The 20090-nt window shown below is 39.4% G+C and overlaps 1 protein-coding gene across 6 annotated transcripts in view; it reads right to left on the reverse strand.

Moving 5' to 3' along the window:
- Positions 1-449: 449 nt before the first annotated feature.
- KIF6 (kinesin family member 6) overlaps positions 450-20090 on the reverse strand; it is a 307218-nt gene continuing 287577 nt past the window's right edge. For 4 of the 6 annotated variants that reach the window (XM_030557284.1, XM_030557281.1, XM_030557285.1 and 1 more), the window contains 6 exons: positions 16976-17060; positions 16272-16407; positions 14160-14254; positions 6809-6898; positions 4292-4398; positions 450-1633 (listed from right to left, as the gene is read on the reverse strand). In XM_030557284.1, the coding sequence (XP_030413144.1) occupies positions 1617-1633; positions 4292-4398; positions 6809-6898; positions 14160-14254; positions 16272-16407; positions 16976-17060 (530 nt within the window). In that variant the 3' untranslated portion in view covers positions 450-1616. Of the gene's footprint in view, positions 1634-4291; positions 4399-6808; positions 6899-14159; positions 14255-16271; positions 16408-16975; positions 17061-17093; positions 17768-20090 lie in introns of those variants that run through there. The other 2 variants (XM_030557282.1, XM_030557287.1) reach the window with 2 other exon arrangements.

The raw sequence follows: 20090 nt of genomic DNA on the forward strand, positions 1-20090 counted from the left end.
TGTGATCTGTGGAGAACTGGCTGATCACAAGGTGCTGGCTTTTCTCCTTGTCTTCAGCTGCTACAGTGCATTAACCAGTTTTCTTCCCCAGTGCCCCCAGGAACCAACGACAGGGGGTAGAGACCACACCCACTGCCAGCAGCCAGAATGGAGTGTGTTTGCGTGTAGAGTAACATTCCCAGAAAGATGAGGGATAAAGGCTTTTGCAGAAAAAGGAGTGTTTTGGGTCCTCCAGAGCAGGAAGAACTATGTCCCTTCTGCTACAAAACCTGAACCCACTCACTTCCTCACTGACGATGAATAACCATGGACTTGACTCCCAGTTCGGTTGGTGCTTGCTAAATTCTGTGCAAAACATACCGATTTCTGTGGCACTCATGTTGATTTTTGCAGTAAACTGAAATGCATGGAAATACATTGCTTTTTAAAATAACAGATTACATTACTGATCATATTTTAATTGTTTATTTGATGAAAATCTGTGGTTTTGAGTATTTTCCAATTCATTGCATAATGTTCAGTTGCTGAAAAATTTAGCAGCATTTGAAGTTGAAGATTATGCCCTAAAGAATACATGACTCCTACCAATCAAGTTATATGTATTTGGACATGAATAACAAAGAGTTTTCAGATTTCATCACTGCAAGTTGCTCAATAGCATGAAATGCGGTGGTTTCAGTCTGAAACTATGTACATTTTGGAAACTAAATTTCACTTTTATGTTTTAGATTTGCTTGAATCTGAAACTGAAAGTGAGACATGGGGTTGCAGAATGGGATTATACAAAGAACAGTATTTGCAACAAAACGTTAAAACTTTATATTTACATTTTCATATTTTGTTTGGATTCTGCAAAAATTGCCTTGATTTTACATTACACCTGCAAGATATCACTGTTTTTTTTTTTAAGCCTGGAAATTTTGGGGATGATACATTTTTACATGAAATTTAATGTATCCAAGTGAAAGACCTAAAATTTTTGGAAACTTTGATTTATGAAATTTCACTTCAATGCAGATCAGTTTTCATATTATAACACGTGATCTCAAAATTTCAGGCATTTTGTATGAAAACTGCCTTTCTCACAAAAAACCAAACAAAACAATAAAAGTAATGTGCTGGCATTAGTCAATGGTCCTGAATAAAACTGCTAAATTTCATGAACCAAATATTTACTATATTTGCACAGCACAGCTACGAAACTCACCTGAATCAAACCCAGCAATGTTTGTACAAACATTTGTGGACAAAACTGTTGAATTTCATATAACTCTATTCATAGGCTTCCAAAATACAATCAGAAAAAGAGAAAAAAATTGCATCAGTAGCAAAGAAATGTTTCACTTATAGTAGTGATGGAAAAGTGGTTTTAAAAAGTGCTAGCAATTGTGATGTTTTACAAAATAACCATAACATTCCCAACAAACAAAAAGTTTTTTTTTCCTGTCTAGTTGCTTCAGTTGTGCTTGATCTTTGTCTATGCTGAAGATTTGATTGCACAGGTTTGACATACACAAGTCATTCATTTTTTCTCCATCAAGTTGCAGACCCAAAGTGGTGAGTTGTTCCTGGTTCTTAAAGAGAGAAGGTGGGAGAAGAGGAGTGCAACAAGAAATTCACTTGTTCCCCAAGCCTGAAAGGAGATAAGGACACTGTTAATCAAACTGTAGTTCAAGACATTGTCATCAATTTTAAACCAATGGCTACTCCACAGACAAAAACAGATGCAGGGCAAGAAGAGGGTTGAATCCAAGAGTTTTAGGCCAACATATCATTGACCTCCAACTGTTTTCACTTCGCTACTCCAAGAATGAAGGGTGAAACAAATGTTCATGCTCACTGAGCAGCCCTTTGTAAGTAACTTTACTAGCTGTGCTGCCATGTTTCAAGAATGATAATGTTAGCAATCCCAGCAAGCTACTCCAAGGCGGCTTGACGAACAGAGAGGTATCCAAACGAGCGTATTCCATCACTACACTGCATGTGTGCCTCCTTTAATTAATGTCTGTTTGTAAAGCTCAGAGACATGAATGGCAATGATCTGTGAGTGCCTACCTAATCTCCCCCCGGGACCCCTTCAAAGAGGCCATTTTCCACTGTATTACTTTCATTAACGATGTGCATTCCCACGCTGATGCTTTTTCTATTTATGAAACTTGTTTTCCACACCATTGGCCTGTGCACACATTTTATCCTCTCTTTTCAGCTAAAACAAAGCAGAGTCTTTGATGTGTTTCTGGGCCATTGATATCATGGAGCAGTTTCAAGCATTGAAGGAAGGGAGAGGAAGTATGATGGCATCTTCCATGCCTTAGCAGACTTTGGTTTGGCTCAGAAAATGTTTTCTGCTGGAGTCACCTGCAGGGGATTTCCCATGAAGAAACCCAAGCGCCATGAGTGAAATGGTACAGCCTTGGAGAAAGCACCATTATGGAAAAGAGCTCAAATGTTTACAGAATGGATAAGCCTAAAAAGGTTTGAACTCTGGGTAGGCAGTATGGCTTAGTGGATAGAACACTGGGCAGGGACTCAGAACACCTGGGTTCCATCTCTGATTCTGCCACTAGCCTGGTGGGTGATTGTGGGCAAGTCATTTCACTGCCCCGTGACTCAGTTTTCCCATTTCTAAAATGGGAATAATGATACTGATTTTCTTTGCAAAGTGTTTGAGATCTAAGAGCTAGTTATTATTATTGTCTGCTTTCCCAAAGCACCTGCTTTGAGTAACTCCCTCTTCCTGCCCACTCAGCTTCCTCTGAACTTTACCTGAGATTTCTTTACCTAACGAGCACTGCTCGGGGCCCTCTTCTTTTCCTTTGCCCTGAGCCCAGCTGCTGTCAAAATCCTCTGTTAGTTAATCCATGAACAATTACTGCAACAGTCACTACTATTGTCTACTGCCTTTAGCCTGAATGTATGTGGTTAAGACTTCCTTTGCATTGAGAGGCACTAGTGGCTCTCAGAAAGTCTAGGGCTGTGTCTGAGGGATGCAGAGAACTGAAATAATTTAGGGCCAAATCCAATCCTGTGTACTAAGGGTGTGCTGGGCTTGGACAAGAAATGAACAGAGGCCTCCACCTGGCTTTCGAAGGGGAGCTCAGAGAGGGACCCATCTACTGCACCTGGTGGACAATCTGCTGGCTAAGAACTTTGCTAGGCCCCAGTGCATATATTGTAATGTACACTGCTTGGCAAGCTGTACACTTCTGTAAGTCACACTACACCTTCTAAGTCATCCTACACCGCACTGCCAGGCTGGCTGTGGTAAGCATCATGCACATGGTACCACATTTAGCTTCACAGTGTTTATAACTGAACTTTAGCACAGTTTAAAATGTGTTGATCATCCTCTGTTCTGTAGGAGTCTCTTTCAGACACAGAGTGGGCCTGAAACTGAAGTTTATCAGTTTTGGTAATGCCTAGCCTTCTTTGAGATCCACACATAATGCTACCTGATGGCCTATAAACAAATAACAAGCAGGTTAGGGAAGGCAGCTGACAGATTCAATCTTGATGGGCTTTCAGAAATGATTTCATGACTAATTGCGCCCTTGTAATTAAAAGTTCATTTTTTGTATGTTATAAATGGGATGAATCATGGACCTTCTAAAAGCCTTAGATGTTTGCTTTAAATATTTCTTTTTTTCTGTAGCCTGGCTCGTAAGTCAGCTGTCTACAAATTCAACTTTAATGTCTCCAGAAGAAGCTTGACAACAGCCTTACTAAATTAAGACAAAAGGGGACCCAAAGCCTAAGTGTGCTGAGTGTTTGCTTTGGATGGGCATAAGGTGGCTGGATTTGCAGCCTGTGTGTATTTACCTGAGAGTTATTCCTGATAAGCAGCGTGATAGTAAAGCACCACTCTCTGATAACGCTAACACCATCTGCCGGGGCTGATAGCTTGCAGAGTAATGCTGTCATCAGCACTTGAGTGGTGATGGAAAGTTATTGCTTCAGTAATTACTGCTGCTTTCATCTTCTCTCTAATTTGCTACTGTCATGAAAAACTGTTGTAAAAAAACCAAACAAACAGAGAAGAAACTTTTGTCTTTATTGTGATGAATTACTTCCAGGCTGCCTCTGGGAGCCGCTCCTGTGTGCCTTCTACCTACTGCCAGTTTTATTTACTCACACTGTAGACTGAAATTTACTGCTCACCTATGACTACTCTTACCCTCTGATTTAGTGACAAATACCCAAAAGAGATTTATATTAGCATTGATATATAGATATATGCGTTACTGCTGTATCAGAGAGCTCTGTTTGGCCTAGTACGTTTAGCAGGGTTTACCTTTCTTCTGCAGGAGATTCTGTCTGGCTTTAATGAAAGCCAGAATGTCAGCATCAGTCTGGCTGTCTCCAGTGAGTGGGACAGACGAACTTGAACTCTGGGGGGTCCTGAAATAAGCAGGTATATTCAGATGAGTAAACAGATTGATTCCATGTTCTCTATTCCCGTTTCCTTTTTTTTCTGTTTGAAAAAACGGTAGATTTAAGGGCTTTCTCCTGAGGTTATGTTGACAGAAGCCAGCCTGAGTTAGGGCAGAATCAAGCCCACGGCTTTTTAACTTTCTCATCTGTATATGCTTTTAAAATACACCTGGATTCCCATAATTCTAACATATTGCAGCCTGTTTAGTTATTACATGCCCTCCCCTCACACACATAGAGTTAAAAAATATTTTAATGTCAGCCCACAGAAAATTACTGTCAAGCAGAATTAAATAATGCAATGAGGTTACTAGAGAAATGATGGGTGCATCTGTGCAATGCGACTCTGCTACAGAACTGTTGCTGCTATTAGCATGGGACAAATCTAGAGGCAAACTGAGTGAGCATTGCATGGAATAGCATGTCAACATGGATGTACATGTAGAACTAGATTGTGGATCATATGATGTTCATGACATTTGCCAGAAGTCACTACAACCAGGACAAGTCTAGGGGATAAACAGCAGCTTACTGCCATATCTTTTTGCCTATTTAAATCCCAATCCTGCATTGAGTCCCTGTGCCCATGTGGTTAAGCCAGGGCCTTACATTATAAATTCTTTGACACAAAGATCATGGATCAGATCTTCAGCTAGTATAAAATTTACACCAGCTGAAGATTTGGCCCTATGCCTTCACATTGGTTTATAGATGAACTAGTCCACAACTGGTAATAATAAATTACTACTACCACTACTAACATTTTCCAAATAGAAACTATCATAATCAAAGCACAATAAAATATGGAGAGGAATCATGAATATAGAGAGATTCTACTTTTTAAAAACTCTTTTCTAATTTTGGTTTTCTCTACAGCAGTTAAGTAACTATTATGGCAGAATATAATCTTGGCTGATATAGAACAGATGTCTGATATGCCTGTCCATGTGCTGCTAATTAAATCTCTAGTTGGTAAGTGGTAGTCTGCTGGCACAGAACCAAAATGGCAACTGTACAGAAATTGTTATAAACTCCACAAAATGTCTATTTTTATCTAATTAACAAGAATATTCTAAACTCCAACAGAGCACTATTTCTTAGGATGATCTTTTGAGTAGCTATTAGTGGAGACATCTCTATAAAAACTATAAGGATTGAGTAAAAACTGAGGATCTTAGGGGAGAGTCAGATATTCTCAGTTAAGGAAGCAGATTACAACACACTTTGTCACATGAAAGTCAACGTCCTCCTTTATGACCTAGAATTACTATTGTGCAGCATCTCACGGGGTCAGACGCAGGCCATAAAGCAGCCATTATCAAGAAATTATTCAGCACAGTAGAGTAACTAATTCATACAAAAGTTAACTTTCCTGTACCTTCTGCTGAATTTTGATTAGCAGCAGTGTTAACAGTGAAAAATGTACAGTACATAAGAGCAGGTGATGCCTAACTTCCTTTTTAACCTGTTTTTCCTTTCTTTCTTTCTCACACACACACAACCACATTTCTGAAACACTGTACTTTCGGGAAGAAATTTTCCATGCTTTGCCTCTGTCCCAAAAGTGGATTATTTTGGCAAATTTGAGGCAAATACCTTCTGCTCTTTTTCCTACTGCAAATAAATAAATAAAAATAAATGCTAACCACATCTTCTTCGACATGGCTATAAGTGTAAAAAATGGCTTAAGTGTTAAACTTGAAGTACAGCAGGGTTATGTCTAGTTTTTTTGCGGGGTGGGGAGTGAACATAAACAAAAGTGATTCCAAAAAATCTCAGTCATTTCTGCCAACAAATTCATTGAACATAAAGCAGCTATGCCTCCTTTGAGAAAACAATACAAATACTCACTATCCAGCCTGACAGACACAGGGGTTGTTGTTCTCACTTGTTACTGGCATAATTTGCACAACGGAGATTGTGAATGTCTTAAGGAAATACACACACAGCAATATTCTACTAAAAATTCTGCTTTAACATTCACGCCAGGGGAAAACCATGGTGGTGAAAAATATTATGGATTTAGGGTCTCTGCATCCTACATTGGTCTACAAATTCTAAGATACCCATTAAAAAACAAAATAATATAAAAAGAGCCTTTTATGTTGTTATGGTATAGGTTTCACAATATGAACCAGCAGAAAACTGCCTCCAGTCGAACAGGAAGTGCATGAAAGGTGGGGAGTGACCTCTCAATATGAGTGCACGGGGTATAAGTGAAGACATAGACTCGCCTTTAATTATAAAGTCAGATTCAAAATGAGCAGCTTCAGTATGTTATTAAGAGAGATGACAATGGATTGTTCAGGATTCTAATGAACTGGAGACAAAATGCCAGCCTGCCTTACCCTCTGAATGGCACCAACATGCTCCCTACCTTGTATTTGAAGTTGAGCTGCTGAGCCTGCTCAGGTTGTTTTTCCTACCACGATCTTCATTGGGGTTGACTCTACCGGTATCTGAACAACTAGAGGTGGAAAATGGAGGGATAATTAAGAGTTAGTGTGGAGCAAACTTCTGGATACATCTGAAATGACTACAATGAAGCTGGTTTTTAGAATGTATTTGTTTTAACTACAAAAAACATCTTTTGCTTTCAGGAAGAAGGAAATTTTCTATCCGACTTATGTGATGATGGCACTTGCACAGTGAATATGACCCCAAAAAGGCACTCTGAGGAACCTAATGTTTTAGAATGGCAAATAAGGTGGTAAAGAATCAGAGGACAATGCACCATTTCACTTTCTATGCAGGAGTTTTAATTTCACGATGGAGCATTTTGGTGTATTTTAGAAATACATTTTGTGAACTTTTTTACTCTCTAAATTAATACTGAGCCAAATGCTGAGGCCTCAACTCAGTTTGTACTCAGCCTTTACTCAGGCAAAATTATTACTGAAATCAAAGGGAGACTGGATAAAAACGGAGTGAGGACCTACAGATCTGGCTTGTTGATCATAGCTATGCTTATTGCAAAAGGAGAGATGCCATTATTGAGGAATCTCTCAGTTAGGAAGGCAGATTTCTGTCATGGAATGTCAATTTCCCCTTGTTCAGCAGCTTTCCTGTGTCTATGGGTAAGTATATGCAGCAGTATTTCTTATGCCAATACTAAGAGAGAATTACAACATGCTGTTATTCAGGAGCAGTGTGTTTCCGCTAGGTGGTGGGCTTGGTGTATTCCTGCTTTTTTAACCCTGCAATAGTTCATTCACTTTGGCTTATGAATTGATGTTTCTGGCAGAGAACATGAAAAAGGAAAGAAATTTATTACTAATATTTTACTGTGTTACATCGTGCCAAGTTCAGTTTTGCAGAATATACTGTGCCCAAGAGTGTAAATTATATTCAAATGAGAAGCTCATAGATTATGGGGCTGAACATTTCCCTTTAATTCCTGAAGTCCTATACCATTGGTATCTGCCTACTGCATTGAAATGACACTCACTTTAAATTAATTAAATACAAAATGCAGCTTTCACTAAATGTTTAATACTTCATGCTTAGCTCACTCCATTGTGTCTGGGTGTTAGAAGAGCCTCAAGAGAATGGGTAATGTGTGATGTATTATCACTGTGATGCAATAACTAGGCACAAAGGAGTTTCACTTTTCTTGAATGTTATCAGATCAATACAGGACTTCAGACCTTGAGTAAAATTTTCAAAAACATCTCAGTGACTTAGAGGTGAAGTCCCAATTTCAAATGTGACTTAGGAACTTAGGAGTCTTCTCTTTGACTTCCAACTAGAATTAGGCTCCTAAATTCCTAAGTCACTTTTGAAAATAGAACTTAGGCTCCTATATCAGTTAGGTGCTTTTGAAAGTTGTTCCCTACAGTTTTCACTCTAAACAAGGTTTATTTGGGTTGCATTAGAAAACTATCAGCTTCCTTTCTGACAGGGTCTTGGATGGCCCAGACAGGTCAAGCTGCCGATTTCAAATCTTGTAGGTTACAGGGTCTCTGTGGAGTTGAAGGGTGCAAGGTATTCTGTGTAGAGTGGGCAAAATCTCTGCAGCAAGATTCAAACAGCTTGAAATTTGAGCATTTTTAGTGACTTCAGTTTTGTGCAGGGTCTTTTCCCCCAAACTTTTAAAGCTCAAATGGAAATTCACCAACCAAGGATTTTTTCCTCAAAGACAAGGTGGGTGAGGTAATATTTTTTATTGGCCCAACTTCTGTTGGCGAGAGAGACAAGCTTTTGAGCTACATAGAGCTCTTCTTCTGCAGACACATTATAATCTCCACAAATGTTCAGAAATGTGACATTTCAAGAGCATGAAAAATGGGCAAAATGGAAAATGCTACAAAAATATTGTGAAAATATTTCCCTTGTTTCACACAATACCTATACAGCAAGTGACTCCTGCAACCCAGGGAATGAAAAGTGAAGACAATAGCAGGCAAGACGTCATCAGAGAACACACAGGACCTGGGATTATCTCCTGTGGAATGTAAATTGGGAGTAGGGGGCCTCAAGGAAAAAGCTGGAGAACTAAAGGGTCTGTTGAGGTAAAGGAGAAAGATTTGCATGTCCATGGAGTCTGTTGGAGTTGGAGAAAGGGAGTTGGGTGAAGCAAAAGGGATTGGATAAGGTTAAGAGACAAAGATCTGATTGAGCTGGAAACAGAAACAGAGAGAGAAATGGGAGAAGGGAATCGTCCAGGGCTTCTGAGAAGATCTGTGTAAGAACCAAAGTTTTCTAGACTCAATGCGAACGCAACATGTGAACAGTTCCATCCTTCACTAGCAGTTAATCTAAATATCCAATGAGTAAAGCTGAAAATACAAGAATCTGATAAACTTCCTAAATAAAAACCAATGTGAGAGAGGAATTGGGGAATGCCCATCCACCAGGATGAACTGAATACTATCCTTGTGTTCTGGAGTGGAGCTGCCAAGAAGTACTGAGCCAGAAATGTACAATTTAAGATGTTTTACAGAGTTTGTAGGAGCCACAGACAGACAGACAGACACACCTACACAATTGCAATTAACTCATAGCTTTAGGCTGGTGACAGTGTGGATATGTTAGTGCATTCTTTTTTTGATGCTTTGGGAATTTTATCAGGTATATTTTTTAGTAAAATAGTTTCTTTTATTCTGTATTTCATATTACTTTCCCCTTCAAACTATATTTTCACTCTGGGTTTGTTGAGATATTTATAGACCTTTTTCAGTCTGAAATGGAGAGACGATCAGCCTTTCTCTGTTTTCTCCCCATTGCAGAGTTTTTCATCATTGTGACTAAATTAATTTGAATAGATTGGATTTGCTGCTTCTAACAGCCTCATATGACACTTGTTAGGAGCTGTTCACATGTTGCATTTGCACTAAGTCTAGAAATTCTGGATATATGAGATAATAAATTTAATTTAGATTTGGAAACTTTTATTAGAAGATCTAGGAGGATTTATAATGAATGTTGATGTGTCTCAGTATCACTTCATATGTACTCTAAAGATATTATCTGATGCCTATATGCAGCTTATGCTCTTATTAGGTAGCATTTTTTGTTCTTATTTGTATGCATGGATATTTTCATTATGCTTCATTAAAGCTTACACAAAACCTAAAAAAATGGAACAAAAATTTATAAGCAAGCCATAGGGGGTGTTCTGCCGGTTGCCACGAGGGCGGCAGGCAGGCTGCCTTCGGCGGCATGCCTGCAGAGGGTCCACTGGTCCCGCGGCTTTGGCAGACCTCCCGCAGGCATGCCACCGAATCCGCGGGACTGGAGACCTCCCGCAGGCAAGCCACCGAAGACAGCTTGCCTGCAAAATACCTAGAGCCGCCCCTGCTTTTGGCACTTATGCTTTCTGAACATTTCAGATTACTGTTTGCGATCACAGAAGGTTATAAAATATTCAAAACTACCTAGCGTGAAGACTCATCCCAAGAATTGCAGAGCGAGCAAGTTTGGATTTGAAATGAATGTTTCTGGTTAAGCCTCTAGAAAATGCATAGTATAAATTTCAGCTATCTGAAATACATCAGATATGATAACATGAGTAAGGCAACACTAGCTTACCTGTGTAACACAGCACTTTTCCTATAGGAAGGTTAATCTCATGTAGAATACATTGAGGATGGCTTGTGTGTTAAGTATGTGTATATATTAAACAAACCCCAGGTACTAAATTCAATTCTGCTGCCACTGAAATCAGTGGGATTTTTGACATTCTCTTCAGTGGAAGAAAGATCAAACCAGTGGTTTTGGGTCTTTTAAGGCCTGATCCTGTGAGGTTCTAACTTCTAAGTGCCCGTGCTCAGCACTTCACAGAACTGAGCCCTTAGTAACACAGACTAGTTTTGGTTGAGTTGCTAAGGGCTGAAACACTGTTTTATTTAAAGGAAAATATTTGGTCACAAACTTGTTAATTTTGTCCATTTAAACCTAACAAGGATTACCAAACTCTTCTTGACCTGATACGTTATCATGTATTACTTGGGGACACCTCTTCTCTTTCTGCGACTTGATCATCTCTGCTACCTCTAATTAATGACATTCCCAACTGCCAGAACAGCCATTGCACAAATTAAGTATTTTATTATTCTAAAATGTTTGTAAAGTGCCCCATAAACCATAATAGTTAACGTAAACTGTGCATTACAGACCTGTGAGATGACCAAAGGGTTTTCTTAGAATGAATATTTAGAGTTTGAAAAAGTATCAGAGGGGTAGCTGTGTTAGTCTGGATCTGTAAAAGCAGCAAAGAGTGCTGCATCCAAAGAAGTAGGTATTCACCCACGAAAGCTCATGCTCCAATACGTCTGTTAGTCTACACAGTGCCACAGGACTCTTTGCAGCAGTTTGAAAAAGGTTACCATAGCCAAATCCCTGAGTTGTATCCTGGGATTGTTAAATGGGCCAAGACAGAGATTCCATTACTTCTAATCCTGAAGTCTGCATTTGCCTCTGTTCACACCAAGGAGCTAGTTTGAATGGTTTAAGTGCATGCTTATTCTGTCAGCAATAGTCTTACATTTCTGACAGGGAGCCCACTAAGTGTTAGATTTTATGTCCATTCAACACATCTTCTAACTGAATTCCCTCTTGGATATAGCTCTCTATTTCCACTGATCTATATACAACATTACATGGTATATAATTTGTATCAGCTTCCACTATTGTGACCAGTCTGCCGGTTGGGTGAAGGTGGTAGTATCAATTTATATGAACGTATTACCAGTTTCTTGGTGGATTGGGTAACAAAGGGCCATTTGTGAACCAGGACTATGTAACAGAGAAGGGAAGTTATAGCCAGGGTCTCATCCTACATAATGATGGGAATTAATAAGTAATGTTACTGAGTCTACTGTGTACAAGGGACTCCTTGGACAATGAGCATTCTGCTATTCTATATTCTGAAACAGCATGAAACTGGAAACTTTCCCTCCAAAATGTTAAAGCCTCAACCAGGTTCCAAAGAGCAAAAGTACATTTTCATGCACAGTGGGATACTAAGCCCGCAGCTCCCCCTCACAATAAAAGAGCCGTGTTTCTAATTATGCGTGCATATACTGAAAATGTGCCTGTGTGAAATCGGTTTAAAGAGCTTAATATAAAATAAGATTAACGCTCCATGAAACTACGAGAAAAGAACAGTGGACTTCAAAAGGTAACTACAAAAGTAACATCAAAGGTGAAATTAGATATAGGAAAACAAAATTACAACTACACTGGCTCCTCCTAAGACATCACATCAGTTTAAGGTCTCTGTCCTTACATTCAAGGTGCTTACTGATCTCGGCCAAGGATACATACAAATCACCACATACAAAACTCCAGGACTAGGACCATGGTAAATAGTTAAACCCTGCAGTCACAATGGAACTGTCAAGCGTAAGGGTAAAGTTTGTGCAGGAGAAATCATGTTTACCCCTATTGTTTTTCTTCAGTTTGTTCATTTCAGCAACCCTTTTTCTTTACCCTCAAGACAAAATGCTCTAAGCAGACTGTGATACGGTGGTGGTGGTGGGGGTGGAGTAGCTCCCTTTGATGGAAACCCAGCCAGCCAGTTAGCTGTAAAATCCCTCTTGGTGTCTGTTCTCTGCTTGCTTTACCTGTAAAGGGTTAACAAGCCCACAGGGAAAAGGAAAGGAGTGAGCACCTGACCAAAAGAGCCAATGGGAAGGTAGAACTTTTTAAAATTGGGAAAGGAACTTTCCCTTTGTCTGTTGTTCTCTGGGCTGCAGGGACATGGAGCACTAATGGTATAAGCAGCTTTAAGCCAGGTATGATTACAGATTATCAATTCATACCTCGAACCTACTTATCTGGAGCCTCAGATATGTAAGTAAAATTAGGCACTGTCTAAAAAGATACGATTAGGGTTATTTCTTTTATTTCTTATTGGCTTGTGTACTCTTCTGTACTAACCCCAGATGCTTTTGTTTGCTTGCAACCTTTAAGCTGAACCTTCCCAACAAAGCTATTTTGGGTGCTTGATTTTTGGAATTGCTCTTTTAAAATCTAGCAAAAGCCTAAATTCCAGGTGTATTCTTTTTCTTTTAAATAAAATTTACCTTTTTTTAAGAACAGGATTGGATCTTTAGTGTCCTAAGAGATTTGTGCATGTTTGATTAGCTGGTAGTCACAGCTAATTTCCTTTGTTTTTTTTCTCAGCTCTTCCCTGGAGGGGGTGGTGGTGAAAGGGCTTGAGGGTACCAAGGTCATAGAAAAGCTGTAACCTTGAGAATGTAATACAAGCCTGGAATGGCAAGTATTAATTTTTAAAATCCTTGCGGGCCCGCACTTTCTGCACTTGGAGTGACAGAGTGGGGATTCAGCCTTGACACAGACATACACTGATCACTTACATCAGTTAAATTAACTGTGGTATTTGTAACATTCCATGTTCTAAATACTGCCAATACCATGATAAATGTATTACTACAGTACAATATATGCTAAGATTTTGCTGGCACCCACTGCAGGTAGCTGTAATAATGCCATAATGCAAATTAACTTGTCTCACAGCCATGGACATACCACAATATTAAAACTTAATGGCACACGTGAGGTAATTTGGGTGGTTCCAAAGCCAAGTACATTGCTGATGTACTGTATCTTTATAAACCAGGAAACCAGGCCATCTTCAGCAGGGGATAAGAGAAGGGGCCGAACACCACTAGAAATAGGTAAATCCTTTTCATTGGTTTAATCTTGGAGCATGTAAACTGGTAAATTCATGTGCGAACTAAGCCTCTGTCTATATATGTGCAATGACATCACTCCATAAAATGGATGGATGTGAGAGATTTACCTTCTTATCCTAAAATTGTAGGCTGTGAAATCAGAAGTGACAGATGCCAAGGTGGGGAAGATGGCTGCCTTTTTTAATACAGGGAATGCTTCCCTATTCTCAGATATCAAATTTGCTATCAAAATCAAGTGAAGAAGAATAACTATAGCAACAGGGGATTTTTCACAGTAAAACAAGGTTTCACACTACAACTAGCCACCCTAAGTACTACTGCAAATAATAAGTGAAAGATAAAAATATTTCTTTTGTATCTATTTGTCCATCAGTCCATGTCATGTCCAGCACCGTGGTACCTCAGCAATACATAATTACCCAGCTGAAATACAATTTTTACCAAGCTGTTTTCCATGGAAAATGTTTGCAACCTACAGAACTGCTGACAGGCAACAAGCTCCAATTAATGCTGTTATCAGCTGCATAGATGGTGGCTGAGTAAGAGGAAGAAAAACATTCAGCTTACCTGTTACTATACAGATGTTGCTGGGATTCAAGAGACGGGAAGGAAGCCTTCAAGGCACTTGCTGAATTGCTCATTGGTAGTTTCTCTCGCTGGTCCTAAAGAAACAGAAATGTGCAGGGTAGGATTTTTAAAAACACTCAACATTGGCCTAATTCTGCTCCCATGAAAGTTAATGGGACTTTTATTATTGACTGCAATGGTAACAGAGCTAGGCCAATCCTCAGTGCCTTTGAGAATCACAGCCAAAGCCTTGTATCCAAACAATGCTTTCCAGTTTAGCTGCATCCTCCTGCTGATCTTATGATTGGCACAAGAACTCCTGTAGGCATTACAAGAAAGTGTTTAGGAGTGGTTTAAGAATTTCTTAGCTCAAGTTTCAGGTTTTCAAAAGGTCTCAGCAGCAGGTGTTGGCTGACTTGAGTTACCTAGGATGTTTAGATCTATAGATAGGTCAAGGTTCAAGGTATGAAAGTCATTATTTAGTCCAGATTTCTAAATCTTCCATTGATGAATCATGAGAGGCTAATCCTGGGCCTCTCCTGTGGACGGACACAGAAGACATCATCCAGTAGGTACAAGAATTATACTTCACAGCTCTCTGAAAGGCTGTGTTTGCAGATAGCAAGGCCATTAATCCCCTCCCCATTGCCACCCACAGAGTCACAATGTTTTGACTTTTGCTACCAAAACTTGCATTTAAGCTAGTTAAGTTGCCTGATGCCATATCAAGATAACAAGTTCATGAAAGTTAACTGTATGTTCAATACATTTCTTTATACTGTTTTCATAACACTACAGTTTAGTTATTAATATAGATTTTTTTTGGAACAAAAAGAAATATTAGCTGAACATGTTAAAATTTTATTTACTAATAATTTTTTACCCAAGGAGTCAATATTCTCTTCACATGGTCACATAATACATGGATTTCTCGAATTCTGCATCCTTTTTAATTTAGGCTCACATGTTATCATTAGTTACGCCATGCAGACATGATCTCAAATGTTTGGGGATGATCTTCTACTAGCAGACATAATGGGGCTCCTTTCCAACATGTTATTGCCACCACCATCTATATCTTAGCAAAATCCTGCCAGGAAAGACTTCTAGAGAAGTGACAATGAGAAAGCCCATGAGGAGAATGATATACCTTGTGATGTTTTTTGCTTTTGTGATATCTCTTGTGATTGTGAAGCCCTCTATCTTAGCTTGTTTCACTATGGTACAAACTTTTTACATATTATTTTAAAATAAACCTATTTAGTTTGTTATAACTACAATTATTAAATCAGGGACCTCTGCTTCTGTGGATTTCCTAAAGTTGGCTACAGTATCAGTTGTGGAAGTTGGCTGGCAAGCCAGGAGCTGTGCTGGCATTCTGAGCTGAGAACAGATGAACCACAGGGGAGCTTAGAAGTTCTGTAAGGCTACAGAAGTCATCAAAACCAGGGGAAGTTGGAATTCAGTTGTCTGTGTTGGCTTTCGTGGATGTGCTATTGGTGGTGTCTGCCATCTTCCAAACACCATGTAAATCGTAAAGCAGCATAGTTTTGGTGAGCATTAAGAGATAATCTGGCCCTAAGTCTCCCCTAGTCACTTTACATTCTTTAAAATTCATTGGAATCGAATGGATCATTCCAATGTATTCAGTATCCAATGAATAACTTCCTGAGCAAGCCTTTCCCCATCTCAGAACAGGTCGGGTGCAATAATAGATGTCACCAAGATCTTTCAATTCCATTTGGAATTCCACAGACAAGTGTTTCTGAAGTACAAAATTTAAAAAAAAGTTAAAAGAAATTGAAAACATGATTCACATGTATTGTTTCTGAGTTAGCTTTTATGTGAAAATAACTTCTTTGGAAGATGTTTAAGAGTGTGCCAAACTAGGGCACACAGTGGGGAAAAAGAGCTTGATAGTTCTTTCACTTGCACTAGTTTTACACTAGTGTAACTATCACGCTCTGATTTACACCATACTAAGAGTGAGGGGAATCAGGACCAAAGTTTCAGCCATAATAGTCCCCTTCCTATCTAATCAATGGTTTCTTTAGGCAACAAGTGCAGATTTAATTTTATATTTGCATACGGTTGAAGGAGACATTCTGATACCTGCAGATTCGATGCCTCCTCAGACCACCAGACTTCAAAGTCCTTCTGCAGCTTCACCTTGGCTTTTTCCATAAGAAGTTGCAAGTGTTCAATCTCTATCTTCAACCCTTTCAAGCGATTGAACATTGTTTTATAACTGCAGTGAGAAAGGAGAAGAGGGTTTGTTCAGAACAGAGAAGTTTTGTCTTTGGTTCTGGGAGAACAAGCTGACAGATCATTAATGTAGTTTTATGCTACCCAGGGCAGTTACCAAACCTGAACTTCAAAACAACTTCTCAAAGCCAGGAATGGGGGAGCATCTCATATTTTATAAGCACTTCTATGTGCAGCAGATACAAAAACCTGACCCTAGAAAATCATTTATTGCTCCTGAAACAGCCATGGGAGCAAATAACAGATGGATAAGTATGTTGTCTTGGTCGCACCCCTGCCAGCTTCGGACCAAAGAGCAAATTTCTAACTCTGATCCCAGTGAACAAGTTGCTAACTCTGATCCTCAGTCCAGTAACATACTGTATTATTTTTAGGCTTACAGGAAACTGGCTGACATTTAATAGTGAACCAGAAAGATGGCATTTTTGTAATAATGTCAAAGCAAAGCAGAGGTTAGCTGTGAGTACTGAAGTCTTATTGGGACATGCTGCACATATCCAGATGTCATTTTAATTTGATATTTGAAGTATGTGATAAGGCAGAAATAACACCTTTTTTTCTCTTCTTCAATTTGTGCTCGAAGCCTCTCTTCCACAGAATCAGATTCATTTAGCTCTTCAGAAGGACTGGCAACACCTACAAGCAGAAGTTGTCAGGGGTTAGCGATGATCATATGGAGCAGGGACGAAGAGAAATGCATTTTAATTAGAATAAGAACAGCTTGAAAAGTGCTAAGTAGTACTATGGGGTAGTGCATTAGTCTTTCCCTTCTGGGGATCTGGGCTCCAAATCCTAACTTAGGCCTTGTTCTGATTTTGCTCACACCAGTGTAACTCCAGTGACATCAGTGGAGTTATACGAATGCAAGATCAGAATCGGGTCCTTACTGTAAATTACATACAAAAATTAGCTTGGCTGTCTCTACATAGTCACCTGTAAATGTTTGTCTATATCTTAAAACTAACTCAAAGTTGATAATAGCTGGCTGTCTCTGCTAACAGAGGTGCTGCAAGTTAGGACTGAGGTACAGTGGCAGAGGTGGAGGTTCCTGGGACTGGAATAGCAAAAAGGAGTATTGAGGTACAAACTGTGGGGAAGATTAACTTTGAGATGCACTAAATTCAACTACTGAATATAAACAAGGGGAACTGCTTGAAAGTTGATGTGCTGCAAGAGGTTAGATGAGGCAAAAAGAAATGTAAGGGGAAATACTGCCATAGAATAGAGTCTAAAATGCATGGAAAGCAATTTAGGATCTTTTTATTCTTCACTTAACTTTGTTAACCTGATCCTTGCTGCTGGACAGTATGTTTGCACTTCAGCAGCAGTTTTCTCAACATTTGCTGAAAATCAGGAGATAGAAGATATATTAGGTCAGACTGGAGGCACAAGTTCCTGGATGGTTTCTACATCACAGTGCCAGAGTGTGTCTGATCAGTGTGATGCTGGCAGACTAGATGCCAGCTCATGCCAAGGCCCTAGGTCTCAACTGAACACCTAGCTGGAACCAGTCCCTAGGCTCTAGGTCTCAACTGAACATATAGCTGGAACCAGTCTAGCTCACCTGGCTGTTAGTACTGTTAAAATAGGTATTAGAATTACAAGAATGTGTTCAGTGTTTAAAGTTTATGAAATGGTTGTAAGCTGCTGCATGCAAATATCTGTATGATATGTTATAAGGTAATATTTAAGTGTTTGCTTTGTAACTGGAAATTACCAGACAGGAGAGAAGTATTAATGAGTGTGAAATACTAGTTTCCAACAGTGGGTGCAACTCTTGCCTGACAAAGGAGGCCTATTAACACCAGATGAATTACTGGGGAAAATCAGGGGACACAGGACTTCATTGACTGCTCCTCTCCTCCCCTGAAGAGATGTGCAAGTGAATTTATCCCAACAGCAGAATTTGCAACTTGAAGCAAAAGTGAGGAAGGAATAAAAAGCCCTAACAAAGAGGAACTGTATCTCTTTGCTGCTTGGACTCTTGGGGGGCAAGATTCCTAGGCATAAGCAAGGGATTCCTCAGTGCTTAGCCTGGGTTAGCCTGAAGGGACGTTTAGATCTGGTTTATTATAGAAGCATCTATTACATTTTGAAACATAAGATGAGAACTCATTTGTGGGTATGTTTACTTGCTTTAACCTTGTAAATAACTTTCTTATTTCCTTTTCCTAGTTAATAAACCTTTATATAGTTTATTATAGGATTGATTACAAGTGTTGTCTTTGGTGTGAGATCTAAGGTGCAATTGACTTGAGGTAAGTGACTGATTCTTTGGGACTAGGGATAGCCTGAATACTGCTGTGATCTTTGATGTAAGGGACCATCTATCACAAAGGTAAGCTTTCCTGGCTAGTATGAAAAATTGGGAGTTCCCAAGGGAACTGTCTGTAACTCCATGTTAAAGCTGTTATAGTGCTTGAGGAGTTTACACTAGATAATTGGATGGTGAAATCTAAATATAGCCAATTTGGGGTTTGTGCCCTGCTTCTTAAAAGTCTGCCCTGAGGTTGGTATTCCTGTTCTTGAGCTATTGCAGGACAGCTTGACAATCAGGATGCGCCTTCGAACTGAACTTTCACACTCACTACAATATTTTCTCATTCTGGGAGACAGCCTTCCCAACAAGGATTAAAGTAACTGGGCTCAGAAATGTCAAGTTACTTACTAAAAAAGCACAACTATTACAAAACCACTTTCTATTCCTAGGAAGTGTCTTAAGGTTCCCAATAAAACAAGTTTTGCCTTTTTAACTGAAGAAAAATGCAAGGAACAAAAGATTTGCTGTACAATACACTTTTGTTTCCATCTCAATTATTATTTCAGCCAAGCAAATAAATTATATGTCAACCTTTCATTAGGCCTAAGGAGTGTACCCTAGCTTCACGGAATGGAATTCTGGCTGGAACACGAGGGCAGTAATGACCTCTCTTTGCCTGTCAGTGCTCCAGCTAAAACCATTATTCTTTTGTTGTTACACCCTGTAGCTTAATCAAAAATGAGACTGAAACATATTTAATTTCACCAAAAGTACGTAAGGTCGAGTGTGTTAATACAGACTAAATGCCAAGGTGAACAAAAACTACATACACAACTTTCATTCCATACATGCAGACTATAAGAGCAGAGTAGGGCTGAGTGGGCCATTCTGTGGTGGAGTGGGTGCTCTTAACACATTAAGAAATGAAGCTCTTTTGGGTGTTAAAGCAAACAACATATGAGTCAAAAGAAGTGTCAGATTCATGGTAGAAGAGGTGTCAAAAATTAGTGGTGTTATATGAATACACTACAATAAAATACAATAGATAATGACAAAGCTTCGGTGATCTTGGGTGAAGTCCTGGCCCCATTGAAGTAAATAGTAAAACACTCATTGGTTTCAGTGGGATCAGGATTGCACCCCTAGTCTCCTCCCTTATCCATCCATCCATATCGCCAATGGTAGTTATGTCAAAATACTGTAGAGAGAACAAAACTAGTGGGTCAGATTGCTTCATTAAGGCACAGGTATACACTGGAGAAAGTGCAGCAAAGGACTCCTGATGCTCTTGGGGTGCAGGGTGAGTGTTCCCTGTGCACTCCTCCCTTAGGAATTTGTAGCATTCAGTCAACTCCATTGTCAGGCAGTTCTGCTGATCATGGTGCAGTGAATCAAAGAATTCATGG

Source organism: Gopherus evgoodei, chromosome 3, assembly GCF_007399415.2.
Source record: "Gopherus evgoodei ecotype Sinaloan lineage chromosome 3, rGopEvg1_v1.p, whole genome shotgun sequence".
Taxonomy (NCBI): domain Eukaryota; kingdom Metazoa; phylum Chordata; order Testudines; family Testudinidae; genus Gopherus; species Gopherus evgoodei.